The sequence below is a fragment of the Pan paniscus genome, chromosome 7 (assembly GCF_029289425.2).
Source record: "Pan paniscus chromosome 7, NHGRI_mPanPan1-v2.0_pri, whole genome shotgun sequence".
NCBI lineage: Eukaryota > Metazoa > Chordata > Mammalia > Primates > Hominidae > Pan > Pan paniscus.
The window spans coordinates 103,851,929-103,869,383 of NC_073256.2; the positions used below are offsets into that span (position 1 = coordinate 103,851,929).

A 17,455-nucleotide genomic window follows, 5' to 3' on the forward strand; every position below is an offset into this window, starting at 1 on the left:
TCATGATTTTTCTTTTATCATTGTTCTCTAAGAAATTGTTATTTTGCAAATTTTAAATAAAATTTTTCATTTTTCTTTGCAGGCACTATTTCATGGAAAGTTTATTGATACTGGTTTCTCTTTACCATTCTACAAGCGTATGTTAAGTAAAAAACTTACTATTAAGGATTTGGAATCTATTGATACTGAATTTTATAACTCCCTTATCTGGATAAGGTTTGAAGATTTTGTTTTGCAATAAGTCATTTTTTTGAAACCCAAATTGTTTCATTTTGTTAATTAGTGTATATATATTTATTTCACCCAGAGATAACAACATTGAAGAATGTGGCTTAGAAATGTACTTTTCTGTTGACATGGAGATTTTGGGAAAAGTTACTTCACATGACCTGAAGTTGGGAGGTTCCAATATTCTGGTGACTGAGGAGAACAAAGATGAATATATTGGGTAAGGTGATATACCTTATTAAGCTTAATTTCTAGAACACTTCAGAACTAAATCCTCTCTCTGTACCCTTAATTTCTTCCCCTTTTCATGCCTTTGGGAAGTTCTTCTCACCAGTACCAATGTTCTTGAAAAAAGAGAATATATGTTGCTTCATTTTCCCACTGCCATTTGCTGTAACCATTCTACCATTTCCCTTTCCATGTCATTTTCCCTTTTTTAACTTAGGCTTTTAAATAGTGCTCACCACAGCCTGTTTCTTGAAACTCAGTGTTTTCTTGAATTCCATGATCCTATGTCATACTGATTTTCTTTACATTCTCTTGTTTTAAATTTTTGTTTTTAGAGAGAGTTTCACTCTGTCGCTCAGGCCGTCGTAGTGGCGTGATCATAGCTTACTGCAGGGTTGACCTCCTGTGCTCAAGCAATTCTGCCTTAGTCTCCTGAGTAGCTGGGACTACAGGCTTATACTACCATTCCCAGCTAATTTAAAACAATTATTTTTTTTTTTTTGTAAAGATAGGGTCTCACTGTATTGCCCAGGCTGGTCTCAAACTCTTGGCCTCAAGTCATCCTCCTTTCCTCAGCCTCCCAAAATGCTGGGATAACAGGGTGTCACCATCCTGGTCACTTGCTCTTTTTAAATGGCAGTTCTTTAAATCTCCTATTTCCTAAATGTAGGCATTTTTCCAAGATTTTATTTCAACCTGCTTCTCTAAATATTCTGCTAACATAGCTTCAATTTTCTGTTAAAGTTATATCTGAACTTTAGAAATAATTTCCATTTGCCAGCCAGGTAAATCCAAACATTTTCAGGAAAGAACCAGGCAGTAAACTTTTTAGGCTTACAGGCACATTTCTTATTGCAACTACTCACCTCTGTGGTATAGTGCAAAGGTAGCTATAGACAGTGTATAAATAGATGTGTGGCTGTGTTCCAGTAAAACACTTGTAGACACTGAAATTTGATTTTGTATAATTTTCATATCCCAAAATACTTTTAATATTTTTCAATCATTTTTTTAAAATGTAAAAACTATTCTTAGCTCAAATGCTGGACAAAAAAACTAGATGATTAGGCCCATGGGCCGTAATTTGCCAGCACGTGAACTACAGATGACGCATCTTAAAATGTAATGGGCCTAAAATCAAACTTTTCATTTTTCCTAGATATTGCCTCCTACTGATGTCTTCTATGAATAGTACTACCATTTTCACCCTTTTAGATGCTAGCTGTCATCTCTGTCTCTTTCAGATTTTTCGTTTTTTATATTTGTTTTGAAAATGGGATTGGATTATACACATTACTCCGTAGCTTACTTTTTTTTGTCTTAAGGACAGTACAGTTAAATCTAACTCATTTTTTAATAGCTAGGTACATTGTGGTGTATTTTTTTCTATATTCTTCAGCTATTCCTGTCAATAGAGATCATTTAGGTTGTGTCCAGTTTGGGCCACTGCAAACAAGACAGCAGAAAACTTCCTTAAGCATGAATCCATACATCCTGCTACTTGTTTTGTGGGCTAGATTTTTAAAAAGTGAAGTCACTGGGTCAAAAAGTATTTAATAGATACTGCTATGTGGCTTTTGTAAAATGTCACAGCCCTTCTTTTTTCCCTTCTTGTAAATTGCTATGGCCTTTCAAATTTACCCCCTTAGTGTCTCTGCTTACCAACTTTAATGTACCCTTCTTAGCTTGGCATTCTTGGCCTCTTCTTATTTTTCTGCTAAACCAGTCATCTCTGAGTGAGAGAAGTTACCAATAACTGATTTTCTTCCTTTATACTTTTGTACTCTGTTAGGTATTTTTGTTTTGCTTTGTTCTACAGTGTGCATTTATTACGCTAGTTGGAAAAAAACAGTAACACTATATTTTGAGGAAAATATATTCATCAAAAGATCATGCATAAGGCACTGGACTTTCTATATTTGTTAAGCCTGAGCCTTCCACAAAGTCCAACAAAAATAAGTACCACAACCTAAGTGGTTAAAAAAAATGCTATCAGTGGTTTCAAATATCAAAAACAGTCTAAATAAAATTTCACTATGGTAAGATGTATATTCACTTTCTGTAAAGTTAAGCACTGTTTCAAACATTTTATCACTGTAATACTATTGATAGCTAATCATGAATGCAGCAATTTTTGGAGGATTTTGTTTCAGTCTCAAATAATAACAGACTTTAGTCTTGTTTTTTAATCTTGCTCTTGAAAATTATATGATAACACTCTTGTTTAGTTGTGATACCTTATTTTTAGTGCACAAAATAGGCCATCAGTGAATCTATAAGTAAATGAATGGTGGAAATATATATGAAGTACTACTGGAATCCAGAGTGGGAAGAGAGCTATTGTTTCTGCTGGGAGGAGTCAGGAAAGTTCTTCATAGTACATTATGTATTAGACTATGTCTTAAAAGATGCATGAGAGGCTGGTGGCTCCTGCCTATAATCCCAGGACTTTGGGAGGCCAAGGTGGGTGGATCACTTGAGCCCAGGAGTTCCAGACCAGCCTGAGAAACATGGCAAAACCTCATCTCTACAAAAATAAATAAATAAATAAATAAAATTTTTTTAAAAAATTAGCTGGGCATGGTGGTGTGCACTTGTAGTCCCAGCCACTATGGAGACTGAGGTGGGAAGATCACCTAAGCCCAGGGAGGTCAAGGCTGCAGTGAACCAGGCAACCGAGTGAGACCCTATGTTATTTAAAAAAAAAAAAAAAAAAAAAGATACATGAAAGCTTGCCCGATAGAGGGAGATTTTGGTACAGGGAAAACAGCAAGAGCAGAATTGACGTATTAAGGGGATAAGTTGATGGTGAGAATTAGTGGCTATAGTGGAGCCTACAGTGATAGCTAGGTTTAAAATTACCTTGGTTTAAAATTTGGTTGAATAGAAGGTGAGAAAATGAAAACACTGAGTAAGGTGTACTCTTATAATGAGTGTGGTGGTAAAGGGAGGACAGAGTAATTTAAAAGAGACACTGGGTTAAAGGAAGGGTTTTTGGAAAAGAATAGTCTGAACACCTTTGTGGACAAATGGGAAGAAAAGTTGGAGTTGGAGTTGAGGATACGGGACAAAGAGGGTTTAGTAATTGAAGAAAAGTTTTGGAGGCAGCCTTAGAAAAGCATAAGGCCAGCTTCCTCTAGAAAGCAAAAAGAAGAGTTAGAAATGGGAGGAGTGTGAACAGCTTGGCTTTCTCTTCATCGTCTAGAATCTGTGGCTTCTCTGTATGAGGTGGTGTATGCTGCTGCTTTAGGTAGTTCTTTTCAGATCCATCTCCTTTTGGAATCTCCTTTTACAGATTTTGTGTCACTGACAGATTTTCTTCCTTATTTCCTTTCTGTCATACTTCCCTGCTCTTACAGCTGCTTTATATATGTCTCTTCAGAATGTTTTGTTTTCATCTTAATTGAGTTCTTCTATTCTAGTTAGGAAATCTTCGTGTTTTCCAATAAAACAGCAGGTAAAGAACCTGTTCTCCAGCCTTAAGCCCTCTCAGACCATAAACCTACACCAGCACATGGCCTGTGAACATATGGTCATTACATACTGAGACAATCCCTTGCCTTGCTGGTGTGGAAGGCTTTGAGTCAGAGTCCTCAGGTCTGTCACGGCAATGCTTGGTGTAAGAAGAGCCTGTTAAATGACTAGCTGTTCCTTCCCGGTGGGCACATGATATTTGGATTTATTTGTCTAGATATAAACAGGAAATAATTAGTGCTAGGATTTGGCTATCTTACTAAATAGTGAAGAACCTCCTATTTATTTTCTTTCTTTTTTCTGTGTTTTTCTTTCCTATTTATTTTAAAAGCATCCTTTTTAATAGTTACCAGTGTGTTAGAACTGATTTCCTCAAATGTGTTAACTCTAAAATTATATGTATTCATACATATACACACACATCACATTTATATGTTTATATATATGGCACATTTAGAAAAAGAGAAAGAACTATAGAAGTTCTTGGTGTTTTTAAGTATTTTACTTCACATATAAATTACCTATTTTTAAATACCATCTTTATTTTCAGTTTAATGACAGAATGGCGTTTTTCTCGAGGAGTACAAGAACAGACCAAAGCTTTCCTTGATGGTTTTAATGAAGTTGTTCCTCTTCAGTGGCTACAGTACTTCGATGAAAAAGAATTAGAGGTTAGGCCCTTTTATTATGCTATTGTAGGGAATGTTAGTGGGGGGAGGGACTAATTTAGTGCTTTTACAGAAGAGTGTTCACACATTTTAAAATCCTGTAGCACAATCTTGAATCCTCTCATTTGTCCTGATGTCAAGGTGGTATTTATTCTAGCATTGGGTAAGAGTCTTAATTATGTTCTCTGAACCATATAATTCCATGAGCACAAAATCATGAATCAGTGTCACTTGTTAGGGGTCTTGAAGAGTTGTTGGAACATTATTAATAATTCTGAAATTTCAGTTTAGTAGTGAGTTGCTTCAAAGATCAGAATTTTAAGTCATGAGTTCTTAGTGGTCTTAACTGTATTTAGACTTGTTAGAAGTATATCAGGCATGTGATAAAATATATCTTAAAATATACCATCTTAACTATTTTTAAGTGTTCAATAATGTTAAATATATTCACAATGTGCATCCAATCTCCAGAATTTTTTCATCCTGCAAAACTGAAACTCTATGTCCATTAGACAAGTCCCCCTTTTCCCCAACCCCTGGCAACTACCCTTCTACTTTGTTTCTGTGAGTTTGACTACTGTTGATACCTCCTATGAGTGAAATCATACAGTATTTTACTTTCTGTGACTGGGTTATTTCACTCAGCCTAATATCCTCAAGGTTCATTCGTCCTGTAGCATGTGTCAGAATTTCTTCCTTTTTTAGACTGAATAATACTCCATTATAGAGTATTATGTACACTACCACATGGTATTATCCATTTGTCCCTTGAGGGACCTTTGTGTGGCTTCCGTCTTTTGGCTGTTGTGAATAGTGCTGCTGTGAACACAGGTGTACACATATTTCTTTGAGATCCCGTTTCTTTTGGATATGTACCAGGAGTGGTATTGTTGGATCATATGGTAATCCTCTATTTAACTTTTTGAGGAACTACCATACTGTTTTCTATATCAGTTGCATCATTTTACATTCCTATTAAACATATAGAAAGATTCCAGTTTCTCCACATCTTTCCCAACACTTCTTTTCTGTTTCTTGTTTTGGTTTTTTGCTTGTTTTTTTAATAGTATCCACCCTAATGGGTGTGAGGGGATAGCTCATTGTGGTTTTGATTTGCATTTCCCTAATGATTAGTTATCAAGAATTTTCTAAAGCTTATTTTCCCATATAAGTTAGGACATAGGCTGGGCATTTGAATAGTCCTTGGCATTTCCTCTCTGCCTGCTTTGGGTGTGCTGTTTTAACTGCAGCCATCTTGGGCCTTTTATTAAGAAACTTGGTTCTTTCATGTAATCAAATGTGCATATGAAAAACAGCACTTCAGATTTCATACAGTAATATTCCTATGTAGGATTTAGCCTTCTGGCAAGTCTGACTAACCTAGGAAGTACAGTCATCCCTCGGTATCTGTGGGAGATTGGTTCTGTAGGGCACCTGTGGACACCACAATCCATGGACACTCAAGTCCTTACAATTACAGTATATAATAGGATAGTATTTGCATATAACCTACACACTTCTCCCTTACACTTTAAATCATCTCTAGATTACTTATAAATACCTAATGCAATGCAAATGCTATGGTAAATAGTTGTTATACTGTATTTTTAATTTTTTTATTTTTTTAATTGTCATTCTTTTTCTCAAATATTTTCAATCCACCATTGGTTGAATCTGCTGATACGAAAGCTGTTGGATATGGAAAGCCGATATATATGAAAACCAGGACTCTGAACCTGACTGACATAGACTGTCACTAATCCTGGTTACCATCTTCCTTAACAGTTTGCTTACACAAATTAACAGAAACATATTAGAAGATTAGCATGGAAGACATTTTTAGAGTAGTATTTATTAATCTTTTTAAAAACCACCGACTTCATTTTTAATCTGAAGATGGACATCTTGCATCCTCTAAATTCATACACCTAAATATTCCATACCTCCAATTAAGAATGCCCATGTTAGAGGTGCACTCAAAGAGGGATGTTATAGTGGGAGCCCTATATTGAAGTGGAGATGAAACTAAAACGGGAGATCAAGAAGCATAAGAACAGGAACATACAGTTTATGTACCCTTGGCAGGGTTTATAATGTTCTCACATACTGCCCTGTATGTGGGAAGGCCATATGATACCTTTCTTTTACATATAAGATGACTGAAGCCCTTAATGATTATTTGCCTTGAGCTAATCAGTTAAGAGTACAGTTAAGAGTGCTAATCAATTAAGAGTGCAGAGCTGTGTGGGAAAATACAGATTTTGTCTTGTTTTGCTTTGTCTTGAGTTTTACACCTAGTCTGTCGTTCTTTCTTCTACTGTCATTCATTGCCTCTCTTACCATAGTAATGGTTATTTATACTATTATTCACAATAATGGCTATGCATAGTCACACCCCCCTTTTATAGGTTAACATCTGTTTAATGCTTAAGAAGATACAATAGTCATTCTTTATGAAAACTCTTACCACACTAGGAATATAAGGCAACTTTCTTAGTTTGATAAAGGGAATCATCATCAACAACAAAAAACCTCAGCATTATTCTAAATGGTAATATTTTGAAAGTTTCCCATTGAGTTTGGGAAAAAGGCAAAGATGTCTACTCTTACCACTTCTATTCAATATTTTACCAAATACCCTAGCCAGTGGCAAAAGCAGAAATAAGAAGTATAAAGATGGGAAATAAGTAAAACTGCCTATATTCACAGATGAAAACATGATTTTCAGCTTAGATTAGAAAATCCTAGGTAACCCACCAAAAAACTACTAGAAATAATAGTGAATTTAATAAGGCATGGGTACAATGTTAATACTTTAAAAATCAATCATATTTTTATGTATTAGCAACAGACACTTAAAATTTAGATTTTGGTTTCATTTGTGAAAGCATCAAAAAATGAGCAAATTTAACCAAAAACACACAAGACCTCTATACTAAAAACTGAAAACATTGCTCAGAAAAATTAAGGAAGACCTAAATAAATGAAGAGATATACGATGTTATATTGTTAAAGTGTCAGTTCTCTCCAAATTGATGTAGAGATTGAACATCTCAGCAGAATTTTTTTTATAGAAAGTGACAGGCTGATTTCAAAATTAGAAGGAAATACAGAGGCCCTAGAAGAGCAAAGCCAATTTTGAGAAAGGACAGACTTGGAGGATTTGCGTCACCTGATTTTAAGATTTCTAACACCATAGTAAATAAGATAGCGTGGTATTTGTGAAAGAATAGACAAATTGGTGGAACACTAGAATGTCCAGAAGTAGATCCACACCTACATTGTCAATTGATTTTCAACAAAAGTACTAAGATATTTCAACGCGGAAAGGGAATATCTTTTCAACAAATGATGTTGAATCAACTAGATATCCATATGGAAGAAAATTAACTATAAGCCTACCTCAGTCCATATTTAAAATTAACTTTGACCTTACCTCTGCCCATACAATTATTCGTGCTTACAATTAAAAAGAATTATAAGCCTGAATGTGAAAGTGAAAAACATAAGAGAAATCTTGATGTAGGCAGAAGTTTTTTAGAACACAAAAAGCAATAACCATGAAAGAAAAATATGGATACATTGGACTTCTTCAAAACTAAAAACTGCTCTTCAAAAGATACCATTAAGTGAAAAAGCAACCTATACCCTGGGAGAAACTATTGAGACAAAGATCTTATATCCGGAATATATTAACAAAAAAACTCATGTAACTCAATAAAAAGATAAGAAAACATTTTTAAATGGACAAAGGCTTACTTCACAATAGGATATACACAGATGGCAAGTAAATACTTGAAAAATGCTTATTAGTAATTGGGGAAATGCAAATCAAAGCACCACTTTGAGATAGTGTTGGTAGTTTCTTGTAATGTTAAATGTACATCTACCTTATGGCCTACCAGTTCTACTGTTAGGTGTTTATCAAAACGAAATGAAATATATATCCACACAAAGACTCATACATACATGTTAATCATTTTATTCATCAATGCTAAAAATTGAAAGTAACCTAAATGTTCATTAACAAGTGAATGGATAAGCAAATTGTTGTATATTCATATAATGGAATACTATTCAGTGATAGAAAATATGAACTACTGGTTCCAACAACAGCATGGATGAATCTCAAAAACATGTTGAGTGGGAAAAACAAAAGAGGATGTGTGTATATGTGTATGCACTATATATCACAAAAATATGTATGTATGCATATACATGACATTCTTAAAAGGACAAATATAATCTGTGGTGAAATCATTGATCACCTAAAACTAGAGATGAGGATGATTGTTTTGATTACAAAAAGGGGATGATGATTTTGATTACAAAAAGGGATATGATGGAAATATTCTATATCTTGATTGTAATGGTGGTTACACAGGTGTATACATCTGTTGAAAATCTTCGAACTATATACCTAAGTTTGTGCATTTTATTGTATGTAAATTATACCTCAAAGTTGACTTACGAAAAAAACTAAGAGATAAGTATTACATATTTTACTATACCTAAAATAATGTTCATTTCATACTTAAGTTGAGATTGTTTGACAATTTCACATAGTAGAATATTCCTAGAGAATATTATTCTGGATAAATTATTAATAGGAGGTTAGTATATTTTTTTATTTTCAAATATATAAGATAGCATAGATTTTTAAAAATGAGAACCAGAAATAGGTTTGGAACTAATGAATTTGGATAGCCAGTTTGGGGGAGATCTATCTGTCTGTCTGTCTGTCTATCTATCTATCTATCTATCTATCTAGATATAAATCTATATATATAGATGTGTATGTGTGTATTTACACACACACACCATACCATATATACATAATGTGTGTATACATAATAGATACACACACACATCTATCTAGATATAAATCTATATATATAGATGTGTGTGCGTGTGTGTGTAAATACACACACACACCATACCATATATACATATGGTAAAGGAGACATGCTTTTCAGTATAGCTGTTTTTCTTGAAGAATACTCTAAATGCGGTTTTTGGTTTGAGTTCAATAAACATGGGTAAAATAAAGTACCAGAGAATCCTTTATGCTAAATTGCCACAGTTTTGTTATATTTGCTTATTGTGATCATTATATGCCATGCATATAGCTTTTCACATAATTTGCCATGTGCATAACTGCATTAGGAAATTTCAGTCATATAATTATTCTCTTCACTAAATCTTTATTGTGGCCTGATTCTGTGCTCATTTCCCAGGTTATGTTGTGTGGCATGCAGGAGGTTGACTTGGCAGATTGGCAGAGAAATACTGTTTATCGACATTATACAAGAAACAGCAAGCAAATCATTTGGTTTTGGCAGGTATTTGCTTTTATCTTTTTTGAAACAAAGTACTCAACATATTTTCTAATGAAATGGTGGTTTTAAAAATAGCTTATTATTTTTAATTGAGACTGCTTTTGGACAGAGTTTATAATTTTTTAATTCTAAATCTAAGCGAATAGTGTGAACACTTGTTAAAAGTACTTTCTATTGCTTCTTTGACTGTCTTGCTGAAATGAAGGAGTTGAGTGACAGAATCTTATTTAAGTAATAGTTTAATGTTAATAGTTGTAGGCGTAGCAATTTTTTTCTAGTGGTATCAAAGTAGTCTAAATTCCACTTAATTCTAGAAGTAAATGAGGAAGTATGTAGTGAGAGTCAGTGCAGATACTTTAATTCCTCTGAGGTAATACATACTAGGGAATAAGAATGATCGAGGGGATAATGTCTAAGAATGACTTTATTCATTTATTTATGTATTTTTTTAGCGTGTGTGTTTTGCTTAAACTATAATAGGATGGTCTCAGGAATCCAAGTGTACCACACTAATCTTGAACATTTTATTTTAATAGACTTTTTGTTTTGTGTGTTTATTAGAGAATTTAAAATCTCCAAATCAGGGATATTCTTCAGATAACTACTCTACTAATTGGGACTCTTTTGAGCAACTTAGTGACTGGACTTCTGGCTTACTTCTGCTTAACTGTTTCATTTTCAGGTGAAGAGTAATGCTGGGTTTTGTGTTATAGTATACTTTCCAAAAGTTGCATCTTTTCATAAGGATGTATGTCGTGAGTTTATTGCTTGATATTTTAAAGAGATGTAGACACTTCTAGAAATTTATCTTAAAATATACTTCAACGTGTGTAAAGTGGCACATACCAAAGTATTTAATGCAACATCATTGGTATACTAACAGAGACTTGAAACAACCTAAATGTCCATCAGGAGAGTACTGAGTAAATAAACTATGATACATCCATTCTTTATAAGTCTATACCTTGGAGTCATTCTTTTTCTTTTTCTTTTTCTTTTTTTTTTTTTTTTTTTTTTTTGAGACAGAGTCTCACTCTATTGCCTAGGCTGGAGTGCAGTGGCAGGATCTCAGCTCATTGCACCCTCTGCCTCCCAGGTTCAAGTGATTCTCCCGCCTCAGCGCCCCCACTCCAAGTAGTTGGGATTACGGGTGTGCGCCACCATGCCCGGCTAGTTTTTGCATTTTTAGTAGAGACGGGGTTTCACCATGTTGGCCAGGCTGGTCTTGAACTCCTGACCTCAAGTGATCCATCTGCCTTGGCCTCCTGAAGTGCTGGGATTGAAGGTATGAGCCACCATGCCCGGCTTTTCTTTCCTTTTTTAAAAATGCAAATTAACAAAAATGTTGGAGAATAATGTTTCAATACAATATTAAGGGGAGAAGGAAGATGCTAACCAATGTGTATAATATGGTGCTTTTTGGTTAAAAAGTTATTGTCTGTATAGTAAGTGTATGTTTGGAAATATATCATCTTTGAAAAGGCAGAGAAAAAACTGGAAACAGTTCTAGAGAGGAGCTGAGCAGTTGGAGGCAAAGGTAGGAAAGCTGATTTTCATTAAATAAAAGCCTTTTGCATTCTATACTATTACCTATTATAAAATAAATACATAAATAGGGAGGAATAAATCCATTTTCAAGCCTAAAATATCTGAACTGCATTATATACAGTATGCATACCGTTGTTTGTAATCTTCCCTTTCAGGCTTTTTACTAGCTTCATTACAGTCGGTGTTCCATGGCTTTCTGTTTACACATTTGTACCTACATAGCTAATGAGCTTAAGCTTAGAGTCATATAAATCCAAATGAATACTTGTGTTTTCTGAATTGGGTTTCTTTTAGGGAAAGTGATGAGGTTTGTGCCAGACCTGGTAATAAGTTTTGTTTCTTGTGTTCTGATGAAATATGTGCCTCAGCACAATTCTTCACTGAAATATTTTGGGTCATGATTAGCACAGCTGTTTTGTCTTATCCTTAGCTAAAGTTTATTCCCTATTTTTAAGATACATTTCCACTCTTAATCTGCTCCCTATGTTCCTTGCTTTCTGTTATACTGAAACCAATCAAATTAGTAGTTCACCACCTTACCCATTTATGTCTTTGAAAATAACCAGTCAATGAAATAGATAATTTTAGAGGAATGTGTACTTTGGTTTTTCAGGTACTAGTCAGGAAGAACACAAAGTGTTAGGAAAATGGTGTTTCATGGGAGAAAATACCACAAACTATTAAGAGTGGCAGCAGGGAGGTGTTCATTTGTTTTCTGTAGGTTAAAGGGGAGAGGGGTAATTGACTCAGGGAGGAATAACAGTGGTTTAGGGCTCATCTAGACTTGAGTTCAAATGTTAGTTCTGCCACTTTAGCAGTTTGGGAAGGACAAATCATTTAAACTCTCTAGGCGTCCATTTCCTTATATATACAGTGGGGATGCTAATGATTCTACCTATCTCATAGAATTGTTGTGAGAACTAAATCCATGAAAACCAGTGGCACACTATTTGGCAGGAACCCTTAATAGCTATTATATTACAACCCAACAACAACATCTATCTTGGTTGCACCTTTTGTTGGTATGACCTTACATAAATGACTTAACCTTTCCAAGATTCTCGTGTATTTCCTTCCTGTAAGATGGATGTAGTAATAATAGTGGCCAGCCTCTGTGTTCTCATGAGGATGAACTGAAGTGAGGTTCACAGTATACTTAGCATAGTGCCCAACCTTAATAAATGACAAACCCTACAACCTCTTTTTAGCACATCTTTTTTTTTTTTTTTTTTTTTGAGACAGAGTCTCGCTCTGTCGCCCAGGCTGGAGTGCAGTGGCGTGATCTTGGCTCACTACAAGCTCCACCTCCCGGGTTCACGCCATTCTCCTGCCTCAGCCTCTCGAGTAGCTGGGACTACAGGTGCCCGACACCACGCCCGGCTAATTTTTTGTATTTTTAGTAGAGACAGGGTTTCACCATGTTAGCCAGGATGATCTCAATCTCCTGACCTCGTGATCCGCCCACTTCGGCCTCCCAAAATGTTGGGATTACAGGCGTGAGCCACCACGCCCAACCTTTAGCACATCTTTTGGACCAATTCAGTGTTATTTAATTTCTTCAAGTGTCTACTACTTTCATGATTGAAGATAGTTTAGCATTTCATATTAAAGTACATTTAATTTCATTACAGTTTGTGAAAGAGACAGACAATGAAGTAAGAATGCGACTATTGCAGTTCGTCACTGGAACCTGCCGTTTACCTCTAGGAGGATTTGCTGAGCTCATGGGTAAATGTAATTTCACTGTAATTTCTCTGTAGGTAATTTTGTGATAATAATGGCCTTTGGACATATAATAGACTTGAACCTAAAGATTACTCTTCTGTGCTGTAGGTAGGGCTTCATTTAGAAGAAAGAAAAATGAGTGGCTAATATCAAAGCACTTGTAAGACAAAAATGAATGTGTCCTCATATAGCTGAGGTGGCCATTGCTTTGCTCCCTATGGTGACTGTGAAGGGAGCGACATTCTGTAGAGAGAGTTTTCTTCCCAATGATCTAATTCTTATTGCTGGATCTCTGCAACAATTTTCTTCTTCAGGCAGAAGCAGCTTACATTGTGAATTTCTTTATTTTGTATCATTCATATTACTGTGCAACATGTTCTATTATTTAAGCAGTTGTCAGAAGAAAAAAGTTTAAAGGACCAGATAAACTTTGTCTTATTTTCTTGGTGTAGGAAGTAATGGGCCTCAAAAGTTTTGCATTGAAAAAGTTGGCAAAGACACTTGGTTACCAAGAAGCCATACATGGTAAGTTCAAGAATCCTAAATACGAAGGTGAAAGCCACAGAGAATCTTCTGTTTTGTTTTTTTAAAAATATGTAAGATCCAGTATAACTGCTTATTCATTAAAGTAGTCAGAATTTCAATTTTGAGAACAGATTAATACAGCATTCTATAACTGAACACTTTAGCATGTTCTCATTAATAGAAATATTTGAGAAATGCATCCAGTGATTCAACAAGTATTAGTGTACCCACTAGGTATAAAGTAAGATGTAAGTATTCCCTGTTTTTTATGAAGTTTGTGCCCCATGGTGGGGCACAAATGACAAACAGATAAACAAATAACTATTTGCAAATCCTGGGAAGTCCTTCGAAGGGAAAAATGAGAGTACTCTAACAGAGAACAACTAATGGGAACCTACTTTGGGTTGGGTGGTCAAGGAGATTTCTTGGAAGGGGTCATTTGTTTAAATTGTGTTTGGTAAAGAGCATGATGTGGGAGTACGCAGAGAAAGAGCATTCTTTGAACAGAAATGCGGAAGTAAACAAAGACCCCGAAGAAATTGTTTTTCAAGGAAATGAATATGATAGGTGTGATTGGAACTTGGTAAATCAGAAGAAAGGGAGATGAAAAAATTGGGGGATGCAGGCAGGGACTAAATTATGTACAGCGTTATAGGCTAATTAAAGAACTGAGATGTCAAAGAAAAATTAGACAGCTTTGAAGAGTTTTAAATAACAAGTAATGAATCCCAGAAAAATCGGCCAGAAAACAGTATAGGGAAGGATTTGGATGCAAGGGTGAATGCAGGGAGAGTAGTTAGAAAATTGTTATGGTTACCCAGGCCAAAGATGACAGCCTAGAGATAGGTGATTCTTTCAAGAGGTCAAAACTATTTTCATACTAAGCCATTATTTGCCTTTTTATCATTTTGAAATTTCTGCTTGTGGTGCAAAAGCAATGGTTTGTGAACCTGCTTGTGCCTTAGCACAAATCAAGGCAGTGGCACCAAACCACTACCTCTGTTCTTCAACACCATACACTTGAGGTTTAAAGAAAAAAAAAGAAAGAAAAAGGCAAGTTCATTGAAGTTCTTTATGAAGCAGTAAAAATTACTAATTTTATTAAATCTTGATGCTTGAGTATATGTTTTTTTAACATTTGTGTGACAAAATAGGAAGTCTGAAATAGCACTTGTGCACACCAGAGAATGATTTTCTTGAAGGAAAGCTTTTGGGCAGTTGTTTGAGTTGAAAGCTGAACTAGCTTGCTTTCTTTTATGGAACACTATTTTTACTTGAAAGAATGACCCACCAACAGTTTATGTAGACTTAGGTATTTGACAGACATTTTCTTGAGAAGTAATGATGTTAGCTTGTCATTTTAAGGAAAACAACAGGCATTTGTTGGTGGTGATAATTACCACCATGAGCTTGACAGCTTCTTAAGACTTTCCTCGATGAGATTAGTGGGGTTTTTTGTTTGTTTTTTGTTTTTTTGAGACGGAGTCTCACTCTGTCACCCAGTCTGGAGTGCAGTGGCACAATCTTGGCTCACTGTAACCTCTGCCTCCCAGGTTCAAGCGATTCTCCTGCCTCAGCCTCTCGGGTAGCTGGGATTATAGGCGTGCACCACCATGCCTGGCTTATTTTTGTATTTTTAGTAGAGATGGGGTTTCACCATGTTGGTCAGGCTGGTCTCGAACTCCTCACCTTGTGATCTGCCCGCCTCGGCCTCGCAAAGTGCTGGGATTACAGGCGTGAGCCACCATGCCCGGCCAATTAGTGGTATTTTAGCAAATGTGATTTTTTTTCTATTATATAATTAAATGTGGCAACATTTAGAAAATCCTTATAATTTGATGAGCCATTATTTTCAAATGATCAGTGAATGCTGCAACGAATATTACAAAATGACGCATGGGTAAAAGTTATTTTCAAAGTGCAAGACAGGCCAGGCACAGTGGCTCACACCTGTAATCCCAGCACTTTGGAAGGCTGAGGTGGGAGGATCGCTTGAGCTCAGGAGTTCGAGACCAGCCTGGGCAACATGGTGAAACCCCATCTCTACAAAAAATACAAAAATTAGCCGGGTGTGGTGGCACACACCTGTAGTCCCAGCTACTCTGGAGGCTGAGGTGGGAGGATCACTGGAGCCGGGGAAGTCAAGGCTGCAGTGATCCATGATCACACCACTGCACTCCAGTCTGGGTGACACAGTAAGACCCTGTCTCAAAAAAAACAAAAAAAAAGATCAAAAAGTGCAAGAGGGAACAGTAGATTTTGTATAACAAAGTACAAAGTGTTCTTAGACTTGATTTCAAACCCATATTGTGCATTCCCTTGTCAAATTTAGTATCAAAGAATAATATCCATAATTATCTGACAAGATGAGTAATCTCCATTTCTAACTATTTATCTGTGTGGGGCTATAGATTAAATGTACAACTAGATATCAAAATCCATATGTTTTCTATTACACCAGATATTTAAAAGATTTCCAAAACTAAAACAAAATCACTCTTTCCACTATTTTTTTTGGAAGTAGTTGGGTTTTTCCCATTAAAATGTTATGTTTATTTTCATATCAAAGTGAATTAATATTTTTTAAACTTCTGTTTTAACTTCTAATCCAGTAAATATCAGTAGCTATAATTCATATAAATAAAAGCTCTTTGCAGTTGGAAATCCATTTTTTTTTCCCCAAGACAGAGTCTTGCTGTGTTACCTATGTTAGAGTGCAGTGGCACAGACACAACTCACTGCAGCCTCAACCTCCTGGGTTCAAGCAATCCTCCTGCCATAGCCTCCTCAGTAGCTGGGACCACCAGTGTACGCCACTATGCCTGGCTAATTTTTTAATTTTTTGTAGGGACAAAGTTTTGCTGTGTTGTCCCAGGTGGGTCTTAAACTCTGGGCTCAAGCTGTCCTGCCTTGGCCTCTGAAAGTGCTGGGATTATAGGCATGAGCCACTGCTCCCAGCCAAGGTTGACAGTATTTTTAAGAGTGAAAAGGAGTCCTGTGACCAAAATTTGAAGACCTCTGCCTTCAATTAAAGTGATAGATCCATATGTATACACACATGCGCGCGCGCGTGTGTGTGTATTGAGAGAGAGATTTTTGAGTCAAAGGGAGAATTAAAATAGATTTCAAATTTTGTGAAAGGAAAGTAATTACCACCCACTGATTTCTGTTTTCTCAAAGTATAAGGAGAAGTCACTGGCTAAGAGTGAAGAAAGGAAAAACTTTTGAGAGAAAGAAGGAATTGGGAGAATTGTTAGAGAATAGGCAAGTATTCATTAGAGGAACACGGCTAAGATTGCTAGGCAAAATTGGATTGCTCACTTGGATTAGAGCATGAAACAAGTTGACAGCAAAGAGCATAAGCTTCCTTTCCCCACCACAGCCCCCTCCCCACCCATAGCAACTCGAAAGCAGCAAAAGTTTTTGAAGAGTGGCATAAACTGGTATGTCTTTTTAGCAAAAAGTAAAAAAGAAACAAAACAAAACAAATAGACCCAAAGAATTCTCTGATGGTCCAGATAAGAGATGATGGGGAAGCATATACAAAGGGATGTAGTGGCAGTAGAAATGATGAGGAGGAGCCTGGGCAACATGACAAAACTTCGTCTCTACAAAAAAAAAAAATACAAAAGTTAGCTGGCCATGGTGGCATGCGCCTGTACTCCCAGCCACTCCAGCGACTGAGGTGGGAGGAGGGAGGATTGCTTCAGCCTGGGAGGT

General features: G+C 35.9%; 1 protein-coding gene across 3 annotated transcripts in view; it reads left to right on the forward strand.

Annotated features, from left to right (window-relative positions):
• WWP1 (WW domain containing E3 ubiquitin protein ligase 1) overlaps positions 1 to 17,455 on the forward strand; it is a 124,481-nt gene that overhangs the window by 105,093 nt on the left and 1,933 nt on the right. For all 3 annotated transcript variants that reach the window (XM_003821155.5, XM_008974633.5, XM_008974632.5), the window contains 6 exons: positions 83 to 216; positions 308 to 448; positions 4,481 to 4,601; positions 9,836 to 9,940; positions 13,117 to 13,213; positions 13,663 to 13,735. In XM_003821155.5, the coding sequence (XP_003821203.2) occupies positions 83 to 216; positions 308 to 448; positions 4,481 to 4,601; positions 9,836 to 9,940; positions 13,117 to 13,213; positions 13,663 to 13,735 (671 nt within the window). The remainder of the gene's footprint in view (positions 1 to 82; positions 217 to 307; positions 449 to 4,480; positions 4,602 to 9,835; positions 9,941 to 13,116; positions 13,214 to 13,662; positions 13,736 to 17,455) is intronic.